Source organism: Eleginops maclovinus, chromosome 3, assembly GCF_036324505.1.
Source record: "Eleginops maclovinus isolate JMC-PN-2008 ecotype Puerto Natales chromosome 3, JC_Emac_rtc_rv5, whole genome shotgun sequence".
Lineage (NCBI taxonomy): Eukaryota > Metazoa > Chordata > Actinopteri > Perciformes > Eleginopidae > Eleginops > Eleginops maclovinus.
Genome location: NC_086351.1, coordinates 617,564 through 642,500, shown reverse-complemented (window position 1 = coordinate 642,500; position 24,937 = coordinate 617,564). Strand labels below are relative to the sequence as shown.

Sequence of the window (24,937 nt, the reverse complement as noted above, 5' to 3'; positions counted from 1 at the left end):
CTGGAAATCTTGGTGACCACACAACGATCATTTGCCAGATCATTAAATTAGCAACGTAAAAGGACCTCAGTCACGCCCAGAAACACCCTGTGATCTGCTAGCCAGTATACTTGTCAGATCAACCTTCCATAAATGTCACCTTGAGGTGTTTCTACTCTTAATCTAATACATCATCTGACTACTTTAATACTGAACAATCACGTGCAACAGCATGCATTAATACTGTGTCATTCAACTCTGATAAAGGTGAAAAGACTTTCGTCTGCATGAACACTGACTCAACACCCAACGTCTGGAACTGTTTTTTGATCTTGCAGATAGTTCTGATGTACAACAGTTCAGAGGAGCAGCTCACAGCCAAACCTGGAACCACACTGCACTGGCGCGGTGGAGTTTGTCCTCTGGATGTTCCCGTCTGCGGCTTCAAGAACGACAACCCTGTCTGTGCCACAAGTCCGTGAAAACACACCAACAAGTTTACCGTATTTTTAATGTCAACCCTGAACTTTACTTTAAAGAGTCCTCTCCTGCTGATGTTCAGGTGTATATCAGTATGTAGTGTCTCTACTTTAAAGAGTCCTCTCCTGCTGATGTTCAGGTGTATATCAGTATGTAGAGTCTCTACTTTAAAGAGTCCTCTCCTGCTGATGTTCAGGTGTATATCAGTATGTAGTGTCTCTACTTTAAAGAGTCCTCTCCTGTTGATGTTCAGGTGTATATCAGTATGTAGAGTCTCTACTTTAAAGAGTCCTCTCCTGCTGATGTTCAGGTGTATATCAGTATGTAGAGTCTCTACTTTAAAGAGTCCTCTCCTGCTGATGTTCAGGTGTATATCAGTATGTAGTGTCTCTACTTTAAAGAGTCCTCTCCTGCTGATGTTCAGGTGTATATCAGTATGTAGTGTCTCTACTTTAAAGAGTCCTCTCCTGCTGATGTTCAGGTGTATATCAGTATGTAGTGTCTCTACTTTAAAGAGTCCTCTCCTGCTGATGTTCAGGTGTATATCAGTATGTAGTGTCTCTACTTTAAAGAGTCCTCTCCTGCTGATGTTCAGGTGTATATCAGTATGTAGAGTCTCTACTTTAAAGAGTCCTCTCCTGCTGATGTTCAGGTGTATGTCAGTATGTAGTGTCTCTACTTTAAAGAGTCCTCTCCTGCTGATGTTCAGGTGTATATCAGTATGTAGTGTCTCTACTTTAAAGAGTCCTCTCCTGCTGATGTTCAGGTGTATATCAGTATGTAGTGTCTCTACTTTAAAGAGTCCTCTCCTGCTGATGTTCAGGTGTATATCAGCTGCTTTAAGGTATAAAAACCAGAGCCCAGTCTGCTCTGATTTGTTAGCTGGCTGGCTCTGTTGTGATTGGTCAACCGCTTAGAGATGTCCCGTCCCTTAGCCTATCACTTACAAAGTGTCGGAGCACTAGCCAATAGAAGCGATTAGATGGTGATGTCACTTTTTTCCTGAAGTAAACAGAAGCTAACCAGATTGGATGAAGACTCCACAGGTTTATTTACAGCTCTAATATGGAACCAACCAGCCCTATATACATATTGTAGCACATGGAAAGTAAAGCATTGTATTCAGTGTGTATTGGTTTCCTCTCTCTCTCAGAGACGGTCACCATCCATCAGATGGTCTTCACCGTGGTGTTCTTCATCTTCACGATGACCCTCACCGTCACCATCTTCATCTACAGGTGAGAGCAGCTCCTGCTCACATTACACCTTTAAATAACAAAGATCCTACGTTTCCCAAACCACACGTCGGTCATGAGTCTGACGGGAGACAGAAGGCAGTGGCTCTCAGTTTAGAAACCTTGATTTTAAAGCTTAATGATTCTGTACATACAGGGGCCGACAGGTGCAAACGTTAATCGTACAGAACTCATGCAGGAACATCTGCAGCAGCTCTTCAACACCTGCAGCATCTAGAGAACATTCAGCAGAGGAAACATGAGCAGTTTACTAAAAGCTGCAGAAACCAAACGCTGCAAGAAGCTCCAACACAACGGAGACCAGGGGACACTAAAGAGAGACGCACACAGCTGGAGACCAGGGGACACTAAAGAGAGATGCACACAGCTGGAGACCAGGGGACACTAAAGAGAGACGCACACAGCTGGAGACCAGGGGACACTAAAGAGAGACGCACACAGCTGGAGACCAGGGGACATTAAAGAGAGACGCACACAGCTGGAGACCAGGGGACACTAAAGAGAGACGCACACAGCTGGAGACCAGGGGAAAGTAAAGAGAGACGCACACAGCTGGAGACCAGGGGACACTAAAGAGAGACGCACACAGCTGGAGACCAGGGGACACTAAAGAGAGACGCACACAGCTGGAGACCAGGGGACACTAAAGAGAGACGCACACAGTTGGAGACCAGGGGACACTAAAGAGAGACGCACACAGCTGGAGACCAGGGGACACTAAAGAGAGACGCACACAGCTGGAGACCAGGGGACACTAAAGAGAGACGCACACAGCTGGAGACCAGGGGACACTAAAGAGAGACGCACACAGCTGGAGACCAGGGGACACTAAAGAGAGACGCACACAGCTGGAGACCAGGGGACACTAAAGAGAGACGCACACAGCTGGAGACCAGGGGACACTAAAGAGAGACGCACACAGCTGGAGACCAGTGGACACTAAAGAGAGACGCACACAGCTGGAGACCAGGGGACACTAAAGAGAGACGCACACAGCTGGAGACCAGGGGACAGTAAAGAGAGACGCACACAGCTGGAGACCAGGGGACAGTAAAGAGAGACGCACACAGCTGGAGACCAGGGGACACTAAAGAGAGACGCACACAGCTGGAGACCAGGGGACACTAAAGAGAAACGCACACAGCTGGAGACCAGGGGACACTAAAGAGAGACGCACACAGCTGGAGACCAGTGGACACTAAAGAGAGACGCACACAGCTGGAGACCATGGGACACTAAAGAGAGACGCACACAGCTGGAGACCAGAGCACCGGGAGACCTTCAGGATCATAAAGCTGGTCAACTGTCTTTGTGTGTCTCATAACTGGAATAGTATACTTAAAATAAGCACATACAACTATTCCTTCTCTCTCTCTCTCTCCTTTTCTCTCTCTCTCTCCCCCCCCCTCCCCCATAGGAGGATGAAGTTGGAGAAGGAGCTGGTGGCTCAGCTTTGGAGGATTTCCTGGGACGACATCCAGATGGGCAACCTGGACAAAGTGATGCGCAGTGGCAGCAAGCTCACACTGTCCCTGGTCTGCACACGCACACACACACACACACACACACACACACACACACACACACACACACACACACACACACACACACACACTCTTTGACTTTGTTGTAAAGTCAAAGAGGAAATGTTGTTTGTATTTGGAGAAAACTCCTCATTTTTAAGCTAAATTAAGTCTTGAGTGAAATATTTCATAAATAAATATCAGAATAAAATATTTGTAAATTTGATTTTAATCATCAGAAAACTATTTTAAAAGTGATGTTAAATGTTCCAATTAATATCCATAAGAAGGTGGACTTTAGAGATACAAACGTGCGCTGATGTTATGGATGTGATGCTCAGCTGCAGATTAAACCAACGCTTTATGAAGCAGGTAAAACGACCGTAAATCAACCGCAGGATACTGCTGACAGACACTGTTTCAATCTGAAAATCAAACAATATGACCATAAAGTCTGAGAAATATGATAAAAATGGCTGTAAAAAAACAGCCCAAGGAAATCCCGAAATATATGGAATATATATCTGAACGAGTCAGAAGAAATATCTGAGTAATCTCAAAAATATGTGAACATTTTCTGAAGGAAAATAAGAACAATGTGCAAGAAGTTTACAAAACACGGAGATGAAGACTTTGGATGTATAGAACATGATGCGCAGACGCTGCAGTAATCCACACATATCATATCAAACATTTGAGGTTCTTTAGCTTCACTTCAGTCCGGTTTTGAATCCAGTACTTTGAATTGCTGACGTTATTTTCTCCCTCTCGTTCTGCAGAGAGGCTCTAACTACGGCTCCCTGATGACTGGGGATGGAAACATGCAGGTTTTTGCAAAAACTGGATATTATAGGGTGAGTTTACTTTAGGAGAGAGGTGTTGTATAATGCACAACATGTTTCCCCTATTGTCCAATTCCTTTCTGTGTTCTGAAGGTTTACACAGAGTACACATGTCATTACATCACAGCGCATTTCATGAACAGAGACATGACACTGTTGGCCGCTGAGTGATGCACACAGATATCCTGTCATCCTTTAGTTTAGGATAAGGACAGGCCACATTCTCAGGGTGTGACGCCTTAAAGCTGCATGTCCTTTACTCTCCTGCAGGGGGCGGTCCCACTGGCTGATTGTATAGAAGTCAATGAGAAAATGAGCCTTTTTCTCTCTTGATTTGTTACCTCAGTAAGGTTTTCCTGAGCTTATGGTCTCAATCTGTAGTTTCAAGTCTTCTTCCACACAGCCTGGTGTATAGTAAATGATGAGTGAACATGTTGTGTTTCTCCAGGGAAACATCATGGCCATCAAATACTCCAACAGGAAACGCATCGAGCTGAACAGGGAGGTCCTGTTTGAGCTCAAACACGTGAGTGATCTCCAGATGTAAAGGCAGGGTGATTTTCCTCTAACTGGGGGGTGTTAAGGAGCTGACATGTGGAAAGAACATGCTCAAAACAAGCCGTTCGTATTTTATTGCTCAGATTTATTTTTATACACATCTGTCACAAATGTTCCATAGTGATGTCACCATGTTTCTGAAGTAAACAAAGGAGTCCAGTGGAGGAGTTTCAAACGGGGGGGATGTGTCTGGAGGGAACACAGGGATTTCAGCCTTTGCAGACCATAAACATGCACAAACACCACCATGACACGCAGGAGAGGGAACACCCCAAACAGCAGAATAGGAACTCTTTAAAGGGTTTGTTTTGGCTAATGCTCCAATCAGGTTTCAGGAAATCGGGCCAGTAGCTTTTTGTTTTCAGTAATCAGTGACCTGTGTGTGTGTGTGTGTGTGTGTGTGTGTGTGTGTGTGTGTGTGTGTGTGTGTGTGTGTGTGTGTGTGTGTGTGTGTGTGTGTGTGTGTGTGTGTGTGTGTGTGTGTAGATGCGGGACGTTCAGAACGAACATCTGACGAGGTTCATCGGGGCGTGCATCGACCCCCCCAACATCTGCATCATCTTAGAGTACTGTCCCAGAGGAAGTCTGCAGGTCTGTCTGTCTATCTGTCTCTCTGTCTGTCTGTCTCTCTGTCTGCCTGTCTGTCTGTCGGCCTTTGTGCCTGCCTGTCTGTCTCTCTGTCAGTCTGTCTGCCTGTCTGCCTGCCTGTCTGTCTGTCTGCCTGTCTGTTACAGTCTGTATTGTGTGTCTCCAGGACATTTTGGAGAACGACAGCATCACTCTGGACTGGATGTTTAAGTACTCTCTCATCAATGACATCGTTAAGGTAAATTATTACTCTGACTCAACTCCTCTGAAGCCGTGGAGTCCGTATGTATGTATGCACTCTCTCTGCAGGGCATGGTGTTCCTCCACAACAGCGTGATCCTCTCTCACGGGAAACTCAAGTCGTCTAACTGCGTGGTGGATAACCGCTTCGTGCTGAAGATCACCGACTACGGTCTGTCCAGCTTCAGGTCTGTGAGCGACTCGGGGAAGGACGCTCACTCCTACTACGCCCGTGAGTGACACTGTCTGTCTGTCTGTCTGTCTGTCCCTATGTCAGTCTGTCTGTCCCTCTGTCTGTCAGTCAGTCAGTCTGTCTGTCTGTCCCTCTGTCTGTCCCTCTGTCAGTCAGTCAGTCTGTCCCTCTGTCTGTCTGTCTGTCTGTCTGTCTGTCTGTCTGTCTGTCTGTCTGTCTGTCTGTCTGTCTGTCTGTCTGTCCCTCTGTCAGTCAGTCTGTCTGTCCCTCTGTCTGTCTGTCTGTCTGTCTGTCTGTCTGTCTGTAAACCTTGCTAAAGTTAGCTAGCTTACCTTAGCTCCTTAGCTACCCATCTAACTAGCTAGCGACTGTGAGTGATCTGGCGATCCTCCAGCGCGTGGCTCTCATAATGAGGATTGGAGTAAGGGTTTGAGGTGTGGAGCGGTGTGGAGCGGTGTGGAGCGGTGTGGAGCGGTGTGGAGCGGTGTGGAGCGGTGTGTGTTCAGGCAGTGACAGATCTGAAAAAGCCGTGTTGACGTGTTTTTTATGTCACCCTGTGATGCAGAGAGGCTGTGGATGGCTCCGGAGCTGCTCCGCATGGAGGCCCCTCCTCCTCAGGGGACCCAGAAAGGAGACGTCTACAGCTTCGGCATCATCCTGCAGGAGGTGGCGCTGCGTCGGGGAGCCTTTTACCTGGAGGGAGAACCCCTCAGCCCCAAAGGTGGGACATAGAAAGTATTCCGATTGTCAGAGAGTCCTGCTGGGAACCTGGAAAGGGTTGTTTTAGAAATGTAGAGCAGGGGTCTCCAGCTCAGAGAAACTGCTGGATGCTAACCTGCATGTGCTGGGCAATTTACACAATTAGCATAAGTTGTGTTGATTAGCATTATAGCCTATTTGGACAATAATACAAAATGATCTTGGCAGATTTGGACCGTTTAGGAGAGGTTATTGAGATTGTTGAATCCATGTCTGACATTTCAGGATCAAAGATTGTGTCTCTGGTCAAATCTGTTCTCTCTGTGGGCTCATTTTGACTTCCATGAGTCGTGTTGAGACCATTGCACACAGAGAGCACAAGAGGAATGTTATTACCTCTACTGGGGACAACTCATCTGTCCAATCCAGATGATCCAGAGTCCCCTAAACTTCAAAATGGACCAAATACTCATCAAAATCAGCCCACAGGGAGGACAAACGTTTCCGACCCTGACAATGTCAGAAATGGATTCAGCATCCTCAATAACCCCCGACAGCACTCCGAAGGGTATTTTTAAAGGGTTAGAAAGTCTTTTAAAAGTCCTTAAAGTTGGTGTTTTTCAAGGTGTGGTTATAGTAGTAATAATGGTAATAATGGGTATGTCATTTCACAGCAGCATGTTTATCGGACACCTTTCACGATAAGATTTTGCTGAAAACTAAACAAAAGGTATTCAATACATTACGACAAGAAAAGGAAAGCAACACTTCATGTATCAGAACGTTGTGTACAGAAATACAGTTCCACTTATAGTATAGTAATAATGTCACACACACTGCCCGGCCAAAACAAAGGTCCCCAGCCTGTGGGGGGCAGGGCTGTGATCTGGGGGGGCTGCAGTTGGTCTGGTCTAGGTTCAGCAACCCAAAGAATGAGGTCAGCTGACTCCCTGAATATACTGAAGGACCAGGTTATTCCATCCATGGATCTCTTCTCCCCTGATGGAGCGGGCATGTTCCAAGAGGACAATGCCAGGATCCATCGGGCTCAGACTGTGAGAGAGTGGTTCAGGGAGCATGAGACATCATTTCACACATGGATCGGCCCCCCCAGAGTCCAGACCTGAACCCATTGAGGATCTTTGGGATGTGCTGGAGAAGACTTTGCGCAGTGGTCTGAATCTCCCGTCATCAATACAAGGTCAAAAATAATGACAGACAGAAATAAATGTTGAGCAGAAGCTCGTGGAAACGATGCCACAGAGAATGCGTGATCAAAGCTGAAGTACTTTTACTTTTACTTGAGATTTCCAACGTATGACCTTACCTTGAGATGACGTCATGTTGTGGTACTGTTGCTCTGAATACTTCTTCTTGTTTGCAAGCAGCTTTTGCCGAGCGGGTCGTCCTCCATTGGTATTTGAAAGTGTGATTCTGCAGCTCGTTAGAGGAATGCATCTCTGTGGCTCTTATCGTTTGCGTGCCAGCTGGACTCAGCACTCTTCCTTCTTCTCCAGATTTATTTCCCAAAACGCTTTCCAGGAATTCATTTGCCGAGGCTTCATTTATTCTAAACAGGCTCAGAGTCAAACAGCTAAAGATCAGAGAAACTATTAAAGTAGACATGGAAAAGTTTCTGTTTCCAAACCACAGCCGACAGGGAGCAGGGGAGCAGAGCCGAGTGTTTCTAGGAATTATGGAGAGATTATTCATTCCTTCACAAAAAACTCACATACAGGATCTTCCTTCTAGGATTTATAGAGAAAACAATATCTCACATTAAAACCATAATACTGTCCGGATGAGAGGACTCTTTAAAGTAGAGACACTACATACTGATATACACCTGAGCATCAGCAGGAGAGGACTCTTTAAAGTAGAGACTCTACATACTGATATACACCTGAACATCAGCAGGAGAGGACTCTTTAAAGTAGAGACACTACATACTGATATACACCTGAACATCAGCAGGAGAGGACTCTTTAAAGTACAGACTCTACATACTGATATACACCTGAACATCAGCAGGAGAGGACTCTTTAAAGTAGAGACACTACATACTGATATACACCTGAACATCAGCAGGAGAGGACTCTTTAAAGTAGAGACTCTACATACTGATATACACCTGAACATCAGCAGGAGAGGACTCTTTAAAGTAGAGACACTACATACTGATATACACCTGAACATCAGCAGGAGAGGACTCTTTAAAGTAGAGACTCTACATACTGATATACACCTGAACATCAGCAGGAGAGGACTCTTTAAAGTAGAGACGCTACATACTGATATACACCTGAACATCAGCAGGAGAGGACTCTTTAAAATAGAGACACTACATACTGATATACACCTGAACATCAGCAGGAGAGGACTCTTTAAAGTAGAGACTCTACATACTGATATACACCTGAACATCAGCAGGAGAGGACTCTTTAAAGTAGAGACGCACTGACTCTGCAAACTAAATGTACCTCTCTACTAACTCTGTGTACTTTACAGAGTTACAGGATCAAAACTAAACTGGAAATGATTCATAAGAGTCCTTGTAAACATCTGCACAAATAAACCTGTCCCCCCCCCCTCCCTGCAGAGATCGTGGACCGGGTGGTTCTGGGTGAATGGCCCTGCCTCCGGCCCACCATCGACTCCGAGATTCACAGCCCTGAGCTGGGGCAGCTGATGCAGCGCTGCTGGGCGGAAGAGCCCACCGAGAGACCGGAGTTCAACCACATCCGGGTGCTGCTGCGTAAACAGAACAAGTGAGTGCTGTAGAATAAAGCTGAGTGACCGATCGATGGACTCAGAAGGTTTGGTTGTTGTCCTGAAACAAGTCTGTGTCAGAAATCATAGAGCGTTAATATGTGGAGATTATCCTTCTGAACGAAGAGGGTCAGAATCATAAACGTTTGTTTGACTCAGAGATTATTTCCTGCAATAATCCAAAATCACACGGAGGACTCCCATTGGACCAGAGAGATGCTGCCTTCAGGGTCCAACACAGAAATGGTTTGTAGAAGAGAAGAAGGAACCCTTAGTGGTCCCACAGGGGGGACATTTTACATTCTGCATTTGACCCATCCTAGTGTTAGGAGCAGTGGGCTGCTATGTGTACGGCGCCCGGGGAGCAGTGTAGGGAGTGGTGCCTTGCTCAGGGACACCACGATAGCACTTGGTCTTTCGGGACTTGTCAAAGTGCTACGGGCCAGTTCCCTGTGGACTTTGCCACCACCACTCAGCCCAGAAGCGCCAGATGCTACATACTGATATCAAGAACCCATTTCTGAATACTGTGTGTGTGTGTGTGTGTGTGTGTGTGTGTGTGTGTGTGTGTGTGTGTGTGTGTGTGTGTGCGTGTGCGTGCAGGGAGTCCAGGACTAACATCCTGGATAACCTGCTCTCCCGGATGGAGCTTTACGCCAACAACCTGGAGGAGCTGGTGGAGGAGCGGACTCAGGCGTACCATGAAGAGAAACACAAGGCCGAGAACCTGCTGTACCAGATACTGCCTCAGTGAGTACTGTGTACTAATACTGCTGTACCAGATACTGCCTCAGTGAGTACTGTGTACTAATACTGATGCTGTACCAGATACTGCCTCAGTGAGTACTGTGTACTAATACTGCTGTACCAGATACTGCCTCAGTGAGTACTGTGTACTAATACTGCTGTACCAGATACTGCCTCAGTGAGTACTGTGTACTAATACTGCTGTACCAGATACTGCCTCAGTGAGTACTGTGTACTAATACTGCTGTACCAGATACTGCCTCAGTGAGTACTGTGTACTAATACTGCTGTACCAGATACTGCCTCAGTGAGTACTGTGTACTAATACTGCTGTACCAGATACTATCTTTTATACTTGTCCCCCCCCCCCCAGTTCGGTGGCGGAGCAGCTGAAGAGGGGGGAGACGGTTCAGGCCGAGGCCTTCGACTCGGTCTCGATCTACTTCAGCGACATCGTGGGATTCACCGCCATCTCAGCAGAGAGCACGCCGCTGCAGGTCCTTCAGATGTAGTCACACACGTTCAGATACAGCTGCGCTATGGGTTTACTAATTCAGTTTCAAATATAATACATAATTATGAAACATATAAACATAATGCCGTTAAACAGTTACTGCATATAAGTATTCAATGTGTACGTTTTAGTAGGATATAGTATTAAGGTTCACAGTGGTGTATTTGTATCCACAAACATACTTCAGTACTCTGGTGTCTGCAGCGTCAAGCTGAAGGTGGTTTCTCTGCAGGTGGTGACGCTGCTCAACGACCTCTACACCTGTTTCGACGCCATCATCGACAACTTTGACGTTTACAAGGTTCAATAGAGTAGTTCTTTAATATAATAATTATATCTTAATGTTTGATACGGAGGCCGACGAGAGCAAGTGCGCTACAACGACCCAAAACATTTGCATCGGGAGAAACTCGCTGCAGCTTCAGGAACGATGCAGATATAGAAACACAAATGTTGGAAACTCACCTGAAATGTTTTCTGGTCTTATTCTAACGATGTGATCACATGACTCCTTCTGATGCCACTGCAGATCTGCTGTGAGCTAGCTCGCTAACGTAGCTAACCTTCAGATATACTGACAAACTCTTCCAGTTCTGAGACAGACTCACTCTGAGACAACTCACTCTGAGACAGAGTCCAGCTTTATGATCCTGAGTGTCACCCAGCGCTCAGGTCCCAGCTGTGTGCGTCTCTTTAGTGTCCCCTGGTATTTAGTGTCCCCTGGTCTCCAGCTGTGTGCGTCTCTCTTTAGTGTCCCCTGGTCTCCAGCTGTGTGCGTCTCTCTTTAGTGTCCCCTGGTCTCCAGCTGTGTGCGTCTCTCTTTAGTGTCCCCTGGTCTCCAGCTGTGTGCGTCTCTCTTTAGTGTCCCCTGGTCTCCAGCTGTGTGCGTCTCTCTTTAGTGTCCCCTGGTCTCCAGCTGTGTGCGTCTCTCTTTAGTGTCCCCTGGTCTCCAGCTGTGTGCGTCTCTCTTTAGTGTCCCCTGGTCTCCGTTGTGTTGGAGCTTCTTGCAGCGTTTGGTTTCTGCAGCTTTTAGTAAACTGCTCATGTTTCCTCTGCTGAATGTTCTCTAGATGCTGCATGTGTTGAAGAGCTGCTGCAGATGTTCCTGCAGGAGTTTTGATTTGTGTTTCTATATCTGCATCGAGTTTCTCCTGATGGAAATGTTTGGGCCGTAGAAGCGTGTTGGCACCTGTAGGCCGCCGTACTTGAATAAAGAAAGAACCATTAGCTCTGTGTGGAAGTGTTGTGATCGTATTTGTGCGTTATATACGCTGAAAATGAAGTGCCCCGCCCCCCTGCAGGTGGAAACGATTGGCGACGCCTACATGGTGGTGTCGGGGTTGCCGGTGAGGAACGGGAATCTGCACGGGAGGGAAATCGCCCGCATGGCGCTCGCCCTGCTGCACGCCGTGCGAACGTTCGAGATCTGCCACCGGCCCGAGCAGCAGCTGAAGCTGAGGATAGGAGTACACAGCGGTGAGTGCCCAGAGCTGCGCAGGATGGTGCAGAGGAGGGGAGAGGAGCAGGTGCCTGAGTTAATCGAAGGCTGGAAATTTTGATGATTTTTGAATAAATATGATGGACAGAGGCCCACATTCCTCTCACCAGCTTCTCCTTAAAGGCTTCAGCTCTATGCTTCAGCTCCAGGCTTCAGCTCCAGGCTTCAGTAACAACGGGCGATGATAAGAAATGCTGATATCGTACGGATGAGATATGTGCCAAAAACTGAATTCACATATATTTTATTTGACTAGTTTCCTACATATTTATATTCCTTTAGAATTTTATAAATGACCGTTGTTTTTGTGATTTCTTTAAAAAGTAAATACTGTAGCGTTTGTTTGCAGCGCACACACCAAAGCAAATCCCTCGTAAACTCACTTGGTGATGAAAGGTTAAAGTCAGGGGATAAATACCAATATAATGAGGTTGCCCGCTTTGGATTATTCAAATGTTAGTGTTCTTATTCTGCTCGAATTTGATGCACAACATACATCTGGAGTTTTTTTGTGAGGAGGTTTGCAAAAGCAGGTGCATTACATTTAATATTTAAAATATTAGGATGATAGATCAGGAGCGGTGTATATTCACTGCTCCGGAGATGCATGAGCTTGCCGTGTGTTTCCTGTGCTGCAGGTCCGGTGTGTGCGGGGGTGGTGGGTCTGAAGATGCCGCGCTACTGTTTGTTCGGAGACACGGTCAACACGTCGTCACGCATGGAGTCCAGTGGCGAAGGTCAGATACGTTTTTAAACTCCACAGCTCTTCTACTTTGAGAGTCTGACGTCTGCACTTAATTTGTCTTCTTATTTCTTATTTGTTTTATATTTCTTGGAAACAATTATTTTCATTTCTATAATAGTTTTTTATATTGCCGAACATTTCTATGTAGTTTGATACGGTGGCCTACTACGGCCCAAATCTCTTCTATCAGGAGAGACAGCTTCAGAACTCATGCAGAAACATCTGCAGCAGCTCTTCAACACATGCAGCATCTAGAGAACATTCAGCAGAGGAAACATGAGCAGTTTACTAAAAGCTGCAGAAACCAAACGCTGCAAGAAGCTCCAACACAACGGAGACCAGGGGACACTAAAGAGAGACGCACACAGCTGGAGACCAGGGGACACTAAAGAGAGACGCACACAGCTGGAGACCAGGGGACACTAAAGAGAGACGCACACAGCTGGAGACCAGGGGACACTAAAGACAGACGCACACAGCTGGAGACCAGGGGACACTAAAGAGAGACGCATACAGCTGGAGACCAGGGGACACTAAAGAGAGACGCATACAGCTGGAGACCAGGGGACACTAAAGAGAGACGCATACAGCTGGAGACCAGGGGACACTAAAGAGAGACGCATACAGCTGGAGACCAGGGGACACTAAAGACAGACGCACACAGCTGGAGACCAGGGGACACTAAAGAGAGACGCACACAGCTGGAGACCAGGGGACACTAAAGACAGACGCACACAGCTGGAGACCAGGGGACACTAAAGAGAGACGCATACAGCTGGAGACCAGGGGACACTAAAGAGAGACGCATACAGCTGGAGACCAGGGGACACTAAAGAGAGACGCACACAGCTGGAGACCAGGAGACACTAAAGAGAAACGCACACAGCTGGAGACCAGGGGACACTAAAGAGAGACGCATACAGCTGGAGACCAGGGGACACTAAAGAGAGACGCACACAGCTGGAGACCAGGGGACACTAAAGAGAGACGCACACAGCTGGAGACCAGGGGACACTAAAGAGAGACGCACACAGCTGGAGACCAGGGGACACTAAATAGAGACGCACACAGCTGGAGACCAGGGGACAGTAAAGAGAGACGCACACAGCTGGAGACCAGGGGACACTAAAGAGAGACGCACACAGCTGGAGACCAGGGGACACTAAAGAGAGACGCACACAGCTGGAGACCAGGGGACACTAAAGAGAGACACACACAGCTGGAGACCAGGGGACACTAAAGAGAGACACACAGCTGGAGACCAGGGGACACTAAAGAGAGACGCACACAGCTGGAGACCAGGGGACACTAAAGAGAGACGCACACAGCTGGAGACCAGGGGACACTAAAGAGAGACGCACACAGCTGGAGACCAGGGGACAGTAAAGAGAGACGCACACAGCTGGAGACCAGGGGACACTGAAGAGAGACGCACACAGCTGGAGACCAGGGGACACTAAAGAGAGACGCACACAGCTGGAGACCAGGAGACACTAAAGAGAGACGCACACAGCTGGAGACCAGGGGACACTAAAGAGAGACGCACACAGCTGGAGACCAGGAGACACTAAAGAGAGGTTCAGGGTCAAAAAGCTGGACAGCTGTATCTGTTGTTGGAAACTCACCTGAAATGTTTTCTGGTCTTGTTAGCTATAGTTAATTATAATAATGAATTACACCTGATTCTGTACTGAACTGTGTGTGTGTGTGTGTGTGTGTGTGTGTGTGTGTGTGTGTGTGTGTGTGTGTGTGTGTGTGTGTGTGTGTGTGTGTGTGTGTGTGTGTGTGTGTGTGTGTGTGTGTGTGTGTGTGCAGCGCTGAAGATCCACGTGTCGGCGGCGACTCACGACGTCCTGCGGGAGTTTAACTGCTTCCAGCTGGAGAGGAGAGGAGACATCGACGTGAAGGGCAAAGGGAAGATGACCACCTATTGGCTCCTGGGAGAGAGCGACAGCCAATGAAAAGATAGCTTTCAGGGGACAGAGAGGAGGGGACGGAGGGACTCCTCTCCTCCTTTTTCATTTATGATGGGTTCAGACGAGAGGAAAAGGCTGGTGCTCTCTCAACGTCCAAGGTTCAGAGCTCCACTGCTGGCTCGGCTCTTTATCAGAGGTTCAGGGAGTCACCAGACGTAGATTAGACTGCACTCACAATGTACATGCATGGAGAAGAGGGAGAGTGTTAAGCACGGACAGAGGAGGACTTTCTGAAAGCTGTGCAGGGACAGGAGGTGAAGGAGGAGCAGAGACATGCAAAGACAACCACAATAACGTTCTACCGTGTGCTGCAGATCTCATGTGTTGTACGAGTTGAGGTGGGTTTACGGGTGACTTGCAGGTTGTACACCAACAGCTCTGCAGAGGACTCTTCCATGGGAGCTCCAACACTGAGAGGCTGCAAAGGACTCCTTTCCTTTTTCAGGTCTGATGGATTCAGACTTGAGGAAAATGCTGCTGCACGGACGACGCACCTGCAAGAACTTTTTTTTTGCAAAACCTAGAGAGTGAGGAGCGCTGACAGAGAACCAATAATAACGTCAGATGGTGTGCTGCAGGTCTCATGAGTTGTGTGTGCAGTTGGACGGCTCCCCCCTCTAACACCTTTAGTGCTGCATAGCTTGGTGTTTCCCTCATGAAAGGGTCATTTTTGGCAGTGTTATCACTTTACATCTTCCCTAATTGAAGACTTCCTAACAATAGGGCGGAGGATATCACCCCGGTTTTTCTACATATTGTACCGTGGTGTTAGCATCCTGTAATTCACTGTAACAAAAGAAATACAGAAAAGGCTCTAGTGCCTTTTTGACATTAGTTATCATAAAGAGGAATAAGCACTGAGTAAATGAAGACAAACGCACATCAGGACTGTTAAACATCAGGCCATTACTTCAAAATAAATCCAATTATTCAGTAAATTAATAAGTGTTCATATTACATAACACATCAGCCCATACCAAAGTGTATTAATAGATGAACTGGTGATGAAATCTGACCTCTAAACAACACTCTTCTTCAGTTTACCAGTGAGAAGACTTCCTCAGATGAATACTAACTGGTTGGTTTCGTAAATGTAAGTTTGGTTCGTTAGATTAGCCATTAGCCGCCTTTTCTACAGTGGATGAAACGGGGCTCACTGCTGTTGAGCGTGACTTCTGTGATCAGGTGGACTGTAGCAGGGCTCATTCACATTTCAACCATCCATCAACACCTCGCTGAAGTTGCTCAATGATGGCCAGCTTTGGAAAACATCAGTAAACATGATTAGATCTCAGTGCCCGTTCTCTGTAAATGTTTCCTTGTTTGTTTTTCAATTAAAAAAATGCAATAACTTCAATTTTTCTTGTATTATTATATTGGGAGAACGCCCCCAGTGCAGACTGTTTATAAGAGAAAGGTTTCCTTTAACAATTCTTGGATTCAACAGGTGAGGATTTTATGCAAACAGCTCTTAAATTAAGAGATAGTGCCATAACATGCTTATTACATGCAGTTTTAGGAAAATGATCAGAAAGCGAAGTTCATCTCTGTGTCTACTTCAGGGGATCCAACAGAGTGTGTGCGTCTTTAGCGTGTTGCTAACAAGAGTCTAAATGAGACTAAACGCGATCACGCCCAACATTAGCCTCCTTTAGCTTAGCGGTGGAGACGTGAAGTCATGTGACCGTGCTGTAGTTCCTTTATAGCCCAACATTAGCCTCCTTTAGCTTAGCGGTGGAGACGTGAAGTCATGTGACCGTGCTGTAGTTCCGTTATAGCCCAACATTAGCCTCTTTTAGCTTAGCGGTGGAGACGTGAAGTCATGTGACCGTGCTGTAGTTCCTTTATAGCCCAACATTAGCCTCCTTTAGCTTAGCGGTGGAGACGTGAAGTCATGTGACCGTGCTGTAGTTCCGTTATAGCCCAACATTAGCCTCCTTTAGCTTAGCGGTGGAGACGTGAAGTCATGTGACCATGCTGTAGTTCCTTTATAGCCCAACATTAGCCTCCTTTAGCTTAGCGGTGGTGACGTGAAGTCATGTGACCGTGCTGTAGTTCCGTTATAGCCCAACATTAGCCTCTTTTAGCTTAGCGGTGGAGACGTGAAGTCATGTGACCGTGCTGTAGTTCCTTTATAGCCCAACATTAGCCTCCTTTAGCTTAGCGGTGGAGACGTGAAGTCATGTGACCGTGCTGTAGTTCCGTTATAGCCCAACATTAGCCTCTTTTAGCTTAGCGGTGGAGACGTGAAGTCATGTGACCGTGCTGTAGTTCCTTTATAGCCCAACATTAGCCTCCTTTAGCTTAGCGGTGGAGACGTGAAGTCATGTGACCGTGCTGTAGCTCCTTTATAGCCCAACATTAGCCTCCTTTAGCTTAGCGGTGGTGACGTGAAGTCATGTGACCGTGCTGTAGTTCCTTTATAGCCCAACATTAGCCTCCTTTAGCTTAGCGGTGGAGACGTGAAGTCATGTGACCGTGCTGTAGTTCCTTTATAGCCCAACATTAGCCTCCTTTAGCTTAGCGGTGGAGACGTGAAGTCATGTGACCGTGCTGTAGTTCCTTTATAGCCCAACATTAGCCTCCTTTAGCTTAGCGGTGGAGACGTGAAGTCATGTGACCGTGCTGTAGTTCCTTTATAGCCCAACATTAGCCTCCTTTAGCTTAGCGGTGGTGACGTGAAGTCATGTGACCGTGCTGTAGTTCCTTTATAGCCCAACATTAGCCTCCTTTAGCTTAGCGGTGGTGACGTGAAGTCATGTGACCGTGCTGTAGTTCCTTTATAGCCCAACATTAGCCTCCTTTAGCTTAGCGGTGGTGACGTGAAGTCATGTGACCGTGCTGTAGTTCCTTTATAACCCAACATTAGCCTCCTTTAGCTTAGCGGTGGTGACGTGAAGTCATGTGACCGTGCTGTAGTTCCTTTATAGCCCAACATTAGCCTCCTTTAGCTTAGCGGTGGAGACGTGAAGTCATGTGACCGTGCTGTAGTTCCTTTATAGCCCAACATTAGCCTCCTTTAGCTTACAGTTGTAAATTCACACACAGAGGATCTAGAGAGGAGAGGCAGTCTAGCAAGCGCCAGGGAGCAGTTCGGATTCGGAGCCTTGCTCCTCGTCAGTGGCCCAGGAGGTGATCTGGCTCCTCTCCAGTACCAGTGTTTCTTGTTCTGATTGGGAAGGGAACCGGCGACCTTTCAGTCCAAAATCCAAGTCCCTACAGACTATACCACTATATGGAGATTTTCCTCCTTAGAATCAGAAACATTTATTTGACACAGAGATTATTTTCCAAAATCCTTACAGAGATTCCCATTGGACCAGGGAGATGCTGCCTTCAGGGACCAATACAGAAATACCTCATAACTAAAATAAGATAAAATAGGGTAAAATAAGATGCACCATTATTAATCCCCGTGGGAGAATTCAGTGGTTTGAGTAGCAATAGAATAAGAGTGAAAAACAGGACAGGGTGGTTCCCACAGGATAATAAAACAAAAATAAAATGATTAAAATGATGTACAGGTAAGTATCTGTATGCAATACCAAGAGAAGACCAGCAGATGTCCCCATTCAGACCCAAAACAACCATTTCAGCACATCTGCTTCAAAATGTGTTTCCTGTTTAATCTGTCAGTAGTGTGTCAGGGTGCAGGGCGATCCTCCACAGATTCACATACAACTCTGAGTGATGATTAGATGGATGAAAGGACGCAATGGATGCTGGTAAATTAAGTATTGTATGTAATAAAGTAAACAACTTGAAAACTTAAGATGATACCAAAGGAAGGCCAATACGGGTAGCTGCTCTCAGGAGGGAGTCCAGGAGAAAAGAGAGAAGGAAAGTGGCCTTCGCTCAGAATCTGTGATACCTTCAAGGACAAAGGGAAAAAGTTACAGGTAACAAAACACAGGACTTCAACTGTCACACACACTCTACAAGGTGTTGCTCCCGCTTGGGTTGAGCTCGCTGAAAAGACAGGGGTCCAGCTCACGGAGAGCAGTGATCAGAACCATGCAGGCTGCAGCTCCTTTGCTTCGCACCGCGTCCACCATCTCTCGGGCTCCGTTTTTGGGGGGTTTTGTTCTGATTGACGTCATTTCAGATTCTCTGATCACTCCAGACTCAAAGAGTTTATCCAGAAGGTCGTTCAGGACAGGTGGAGTCAGTCCGCTGATAAGCTGGTTCCGAACTGAGAGCAGCCACTCTTTTGGGTGTCTGTCTTCTGCTGGGACATTTCTCTGGGACATGTCCTGACTTGGACCTGGTAGATACACAGGGAAATACTTGTGTTGTTTCACCACCACACTAGTTTTACTCTAGCTTTAGAACATTACAGGTTGTATGTTTAATGTAAAGATGCGCTGCCATGGACCCTTCATAGAGAATGCTATGGAGCTTCAGAGCTTAACTTTAGAGTATATCCAGTCTATCACTGGGTCTGAGCTCCACATCAGGAGGAGTCTGTACCTGTCAGTCGCACGCGTGAATACCAGACTACATTTCCACCTTGGTCCTGGACCTTCAGAACCACTCTCTCTGTGCCCGTCGTCACCTCAACTTGAAATGTCGGATGGTAATCTTCTCCAAAACTGCATTCAGATGTTTTACTCTGGAAAGCAGAAGTTAGAGGTTTATCTGCGTCCTGATTGAATACATGCAGTGGCGTTAAATGACTCTTTACACAGAATTTCCCGACTTCTTAAATGACTTCTCTGAATAAGTACTTAACAAATGAGTTAACGTGTAGATTTGTAACTTTTCCTTCTAATTGGTTAATTAAATGTTTTAATACTTTGCAGTGGGTTTTTTTTTTTAAATGAGGACTTTTACTTTTAAATTGAGTGGATTTTCTTGATAATACTATGACTTAAGTACCTTTCTGAATGCAGGTCTTTAGGGAGCATTTATTTACAGTTGAGTATCTTACCTTAAGTGAAGGACGTAAATAAACGGAGTAAATGTGCTTCATTTACACGAATATAAGCAAAGATGTTCCTCTACAGAATCTTGGTTGAGTCAAAGTCAGCGTTTTATTTTGAAACCCGGATGTAGCGTGCTGTTGCTGTGTGTGACAACAGCTCCAGTTCAGGGTCAGCTGATGGGAACTGACTCACCACTTCCCGGACAACATTTCGACACATCCAGCCAGAAAGAAGAATAAAGTGGGTTTAGTTCTTTAATCAAATCCGGGAGGACCCGAGCGAGCTGCTGGATCCGGACTCAGGTACAACTCGGATTTATAAACGAGGGGAAATGACACGCAGTGTTTCCTCATCCTGGTTTTTCAGTTTTCAGATATCAGTCTCAGTCGTTCACATTTGTTGACTAGTCGTTAAAAATCACCAGATCTTTACATCTGAGTTTCAAAGCACCACTTTATATCCAGTGTTTCCAGAGGTGTTTGCTGTGGAAGCAGGTCCTGGAAGAAGTAAAGAGAAAGAGAAATCGGAAATGTATTCCTCACCTGGGATCAAATCCAAGAACTGATTCCTTAAATGTATAGAGATATCGGTCAAACGGATCAAACCATGGGAATGCAAACTTATAAATATTCAGCATGAGAAATGAGGATCACCGAAATCTCGGATAAATAATGCTGAGGTTCTCCGGGGGGAAAGCAAAAGCCCCCAATATGTTCTCATTAGCTCAGTGGTTGTTAAGCATGGTCCAAAAAAGACCCGAAGACCCCCTAAATATTATTCACTCAACCCTAAATGGGGTGGACAGATTGCAGTGTAATTGTGTCCCCGTCTGCTGGTTTATTAAGTCCACGGTGCCTTCAGGAACTTCAGGTGTTTAATGTATTTGCCTGAAAGCGTCCATAGTGACATCACTTTGGAACCCCCCTGCTCCTATTGGTTAGCGCGGGGGCGGGACATCTCTGAAAGGGTGACTTTTTCTTTGAGATTTTACTTTTCCCAGAATATATACTTCTTTCTCAGAATTGTATATATATATAAACCACAGATATCAGATCAGGGTCTAATTATTTGATTCCTGTGTCAGACAGACTCCTGTGTGACTCCATGCCAGTGGTCCGAGCTCCTCCTGCTCCTCCTGCTGCTCCTCCTGCTCCTGTTCCTGCTCTTCCTGCTCCTCCTCCTCTTCCTCCTCCTCCTCGCCGTGGTGAAGAGTAACCAGATTAAAGATGTCCGATGTGGTGGGGGGGGTTTCCTCCTCGGTCCTCAGGTCTCCTGGGGGGGTTCCCGGCCTGGAAGTCAAACCGGGAGCTCTGGTTCTCCTGCTCTCCGTCACGCTGCTGTTCGGATTCAGCCCGCTGTGCATCGCTCGGGGAGGGGGCTGCAGCAGGGACCCACGTAATCATAATAGTCTTAATGATGATGATGATGATGATGATGATGATGATAATGATGATTTGTTATAAGTGTAATAATAATACAATAATTGCTCCGTGTACTTTAACTTCGTTTCACAGATAATACTTTTACCATAGGTTTTATACAGCCGCAGAATAAATGAAGAGACCACTTCAGCATTCTCAGTTTCTCCTGTTTTATTTTGTATAGGTACGTCTTTGAGTTCAATGATTGATTTTATTTTATTGTATTCTATAAACTACTGGCAGTTTTTCCCCGTGTTGGAGTTCAACACACACTGGACTGGCAGCCGTACATGTAGAGATAAAGACTTAAGAGACATTGGATGGTCTCCGTATACAGTATATGCTCGTAGTGGAGCATTTTCACAGCGAGGTATCAGTAGTTTTGCTGCCCTCGCTGGAGCAGCAGGCGTCAGGTCGATCGCTGAGCTTTGTCTTGCAGGTTTTAGGCACAGGCTGCTCAGCCTGATCAGCTGTTTTGCAGGAGGAGTGTTTTTGGCCACCTGTCTTCTGGAGCAGCTGCCGGTGTACCTGCAGAGCATCACGGAGGCCTTCAGCAGCGCGGGGGTCACCGTAAGATCACACTTTATAACACACACACACACACACACACACACACACACACACACACACACAACTTCAGCACCGCTAAGCTAAAGGCAGCTGATGTTTGCTCTCATTAGACACTTCCGATTCCAAATCTGATAATCATGGTTCACCCTTTTCAGCGGCGTCTCCTTCTCTCCCCACAGCTCCAGTTCCCTCTGCCTGAGTTCATCATGGCGATGGGTTTCTTCCTGGTTCTGGTTCTGGAGCAGATCATCCTGGCCTTCAAGGACCAGCCTCAGATGGAGGAGAGTTGCGCTCTTTGGCTGCCAAACTCCGGCATCAACTCCCACCGCCACGGCGTGTCGGAGCAGTCCGGCGGCAGCCACTTCCACGTGGACCTGAGCTCCCAGTCGGCCCTGCGCTCCTTCGTCCTGGTCTTCTCGCTGTCGCTGCACTCCGTGTTGGAGGGGCTGGCAGTGGGGCTGCAGGAGACCTGTGTGGCAAGACAAGGCAAGTTTATTTAAAAAGCAAAGAGAATAAAACAAACTCAACAACACAAGCATGTTCCAGATACCTTTCACTGACCGACGCTGAGCAGTGAACCTTTTAAGGAATTAGTCCCACTAATCTTGTGCGTCCCAAAGTTAGAGGCACGTCTACAGACATTAACATTCACAACAATTAAAAACACAGCATCACTTTAGTCACAGTGAGGAGGTACAGTAGTGTGCCTGTTTGCTACGAACACCTTCCTATGCCTAACCAGTCGGAGAAGGCAGATTCATAGTTTTATTTTTTTCAGAAAAGAAAGACGAAAGAAATTCCATAAATCCAAAAACAGTTCCAAAGTTGCTTCAAAAGCTCCCCAGGTTGTGTGTGTCTTTAATCCGGCTGGCTCTGGATTCCTCAGTCATATGTGTGCAGGTATGTTATCATACCTTTAGTTACTTTCCTACTTTTACTTCAGTCACATTTTGAAAGCAGGACTACTCACAGAGTATTCAGTGATACTTACTTTGAGTAAGAATACTCTGTGACAAGTGAAGGTCAGAGTACAATATCTGAGTACGTTTCCCTCCTTTGAACTGAATGCTGCTTCTCCATGTGTAGTTCTGACTCTTGGGCTGATGGTCCACAAGAGCATCATCTCCTTCAGCCTGGCCTGCACGCTGACGCGGGGCCGGCTGCGGCGCCCCCTGGTGGCCTGCTGCCTGCTGCTGTTTGCCGCCATGTCGCCGCTGGGCATCGGCCTGGGATCGGCGCTCTGGGAGAAGAAGGCGCCCCGACAGCACCGGCTGGCCCGCTGTACGCTGCAGGGACTGGCGGCGGGAAGCTTCCTCTACATCACCTTCATGGAGATCCTCCCGCACGAGCTCGGCTCCGGAGGGAACCGCATCCCCAAGGTGGCTGCGCTACTTGCTGGCTTCGCCGTGGTCACCGCCGTGCTCTTCATCAAACTGTAATCACCCCAGGCAGGATAGTCTCCACATACTGACACCGCTTTATGATTTCTGAAGTCAAAAGTCTCTACAGTCGTTTTTTCGGCAGCTTTTATAAGTACCTCTTGACCCCTGAATCAGTAATGGTGATCAGCAGGTCTTACTCTGCACCCTGCAGACAATGGAAGCAGGACATGTTGAGTTCATATGTTTAATGCGTGGTTTTAAATAATATCACATCATATTTCTGTCTGAGTTCTGCCTGACCCTGGACTCAAACCAACCGCTGAGGACGGTTGAGAGTGTGTCCGTGTGAATGTGTGTTGGTTATTGAACGGAAATAAATCAACTGTTTCTCGTCTGCTGGACGGGAGATGTCCGTCGTCTCACTGCAGCTGAAACGATCCTCTATTCTAAAGAGACACAAAGGAAGCTTCATCTTTATCTCAAAGTGCTTTGACAGGATTTCATGAACAGACATTTTTTACATCAATCATAAAAAACGTGCCGACAGATCGCAATATGTGTTCGACACTAATATCACAGCAAAGAATTTCAACCAAAGTCATTTTAAGGACTCTGTTATTTTTATCATGTATAAAATGTGTGTGTTCTATTTTGTATTATGAGGAAACGTGAAAGACTGAATTTACCAATAAAACTTTAACAGGGACTTTTGAATAAAAAGTCTGGATATTTTGTAAACAACCTTTTTCAGGTTTCAAGATTTACTTTAAAGAGTCCTCTCCTGCTGATGTTCAGGTGTATATCAGTATGTAGAGTCTCTACTTTAAAGAGTCCTCTCCTGCTGATGTTCAGGTGTATATCAGTATGTAGAGTCTCTACTTTAAAGAGTCCTCTCCTGCTGATGTTCAGGTGTATATCAGTATGTAGTGTCTCTACTTTAAAGAGTCCTCTCCTGCTGATGTTCAGGTGTATATTAGTATGTAGAGTCTCTACTTTAAAGAGTCCTCTCCTACTGATGTTCAGGTGTATATCAGTATGTAGGGTCTCTACTTTAAAGAGTCCTCTCCTGCTGATGTTCAGGTGTATATCAGTATGTAGGGTCTCTACTTTAAAGAGTCCTCTCCTGCTGATGTTCAGGTGTATATCAGTATGTAGAGTCTCTACTTTAAAGAGTCCTCTCCTGCTGATGTTCAGGTGTATATCAGTATGTAGAGTCTCTACTTTAAAGAGTCCTCTCCTGCTGATGTTCAGGTGTTCGAGTGTTCCATAGTGATGTCACTATGTTCCAGAAGTAAACAAAGGAGAGAAAGTCCCTCCCAATCGATAAAAGTCTTGGCAGTTATAAGATTTCTATTTTTTAAAGTATTACTATGGATTGGAAATATCCAAACCCCATTTATGTCGATATTACTTATTTTACCTTTTTTTTATTGGTGTTTTTTATGTTCAGCTTAATTTGTTCATCGACAGATATTGAAAGTAATGTACTTTAATGTTTTGTTTTAAGTCTGGTTGTATCTCAAACAAATATAAAGTTTTATAATGATAGTAGTTTTGGTATTTTTAACTGTATTCTAACGTATTTATGTGTAACATTGGTGTGCTGTATTTATCATAGCTTCTCGATGACAGAATGCTGTTTATCGTTGTCTTCTGCCTGCAGTAGCTGGAAGCTGCCGGCAGGGGGCACTCGCCAATTTTAAACCACAACCAAAGCTCCTCTATATCTGACAAGATGTGTCACTTCGAGCAAAACAAAACCAAAATATGTTGCTGAGACTAGGCGGTCACAACTCTCATACACCATGCTCTCATTTGACCTCGAACACACACACACACACACACACACACACACACACACACACACACACACACACACACACACACACACACACACACACACACACACACACACTACTTCTTCTTTAATTTTCATCATTTTAAGAGACAGAGATATAAATAAATAAAAAATAACAAAATAAAAAGATATTCAGAATAATATCTCTGATATGTTTTATAATGATTGATCATT

At 46.0% G+C, this 24,937-nt stretch overlaps 2 protein-coding genes across 10 annotated transcripts in view; both read left to right on the top strand.

Annotated features, from left to right (window-relative positions):
* Nucleotides 1-15,964, top strand: part of LOC134862243 (atrial natriuretic peptide receptor 1-like) — a 58,425-nt gene extending 42,461 nt beyond the window's left edge. For both annotated transcript variants that reach the window (XM_063880032.1, XM_063880031.1), the window contains 16 exons: nt 318-453; nt 1,613-1,697; nt 3,133-3,250; nt 4,018-4,092; nt 4,529-4,606; nt 5,125-5,229; nt 5,393-5,464; nt 5,536-5,698; nt 6,225-6,380; nt 8,958-9,126; nt 9,731-9,877; nt 10,248-10,371; nt 10,621-10,689; nt 11,690-11,864; nt 12,525-12,623; nt 14,447-15,964. In XM_063880032.1, coding sequence (XP_063736102.1) covers nt 318-453; nt 1,613-1,697; nt 3,133-3,250; nt 4,018-4,092; nt 4,529-4,606; nt 5,125-5,229; nt 5,393-5,464; nt 5,536-5,698; nt 6,225-6,380; nt 8,958-9,126; nt 9,731-9,877; nt 10,248-10,371; nt 10,621-10,689; nt 11,690-11,864; nt 12,525-12,623; nt 14,447-14,592 — 1,917 coding nt within the window. In that variant the 3' untranslated portion in view covers nt 14,593-15,964. The remainder of the gene's footprint in view (nt 1-317; nt 454-1,612; nt 1,698-3,132; nt 3,251-4,017; nt 4,093-4,528; nt 4,607-5,124; nt 5,230-5,392; nt 5,465-5,535; nt 5,699-6,224; nt 6,381-8,957; nt 9,127-9,730; nt 9,878-10,247; nt 10,372-10,620; nt 10,690-11,689; nt 11,865-12,524; nt 12,624-14,446) is intronic.
* Nucleotides 15,965-19,679: 3,715 nt separating this feature from the next.
* Nucleotides 19,680-23,611, top strand: LOC134862278 (zinc transporter ZIP1-like). Of its 8 annotated transcripts, none has more exons than XM_063880112.1 (6): nt 19,680-19,834; nt 20,617-20,927; nt 21,065-21,137; nt 21,393-21,523; nt 21,703-22,009; nt 22,610-23,611. In XM_063880112.1, the coding sequence occupies exons 2-6, from the start codon at nt 20,766-20,768 to the stop codon at nt 22,960-22,962; spliced, it is 1,026 nt and encodes a 341-aa protein (XP_063736182.1). In that variant the 5' UTR covers nt 19,680-19,834; nt 20,617-20,765; the 3' UTR covers nt 22,963-23,611. The 8 variants fall into 8 exon arrangements, with proteins under 8 accessions (XP_063736182.1, XP_063736179.1, XP_063736184.1 ...); XM_063880109.1 differs by adding an exon at nt 22,302-22,423 and having other exon boundaries at nt 21,065-21,523; nt 22,610-22,831; XM_063880114.1 differs by lacking the exon at nt 21,065-21,137 and having other exon boundaries at nt 20,621-20,927.
* The last annotated feature ends 1,326 nt before the right edge of the window (nt 23,612-24,937 follow it).

What these genes read in the sequence shown, in the direction of transcription:
- LOC134862278 (XM_063880106.1), top strand. Translation starts at nt 20,766, where the DNA reads ATGTGGTGGGGGGGGTTTCCTCCTCGGTCCTCAGGTCTCCTGGGGGGG. An exon ending in GGGCTGCAGCAGGGACCCAC is followed by an intron (nt 20,928 to 21,064) that starts GTAATCATAATA and finishes CTTTTACCATAG; the next exon opens with GTTTTATACAGCCGCAGAAT. An exon ending in GACCTGTGTGGCAAGACAAG is followed by an intron (nt 22,010 to 22,609) that starts GCAAGTTTATTT and finishes CTCCATGTGTAG; the next exon opens with TTCTGACTCTTGGGCTGATG.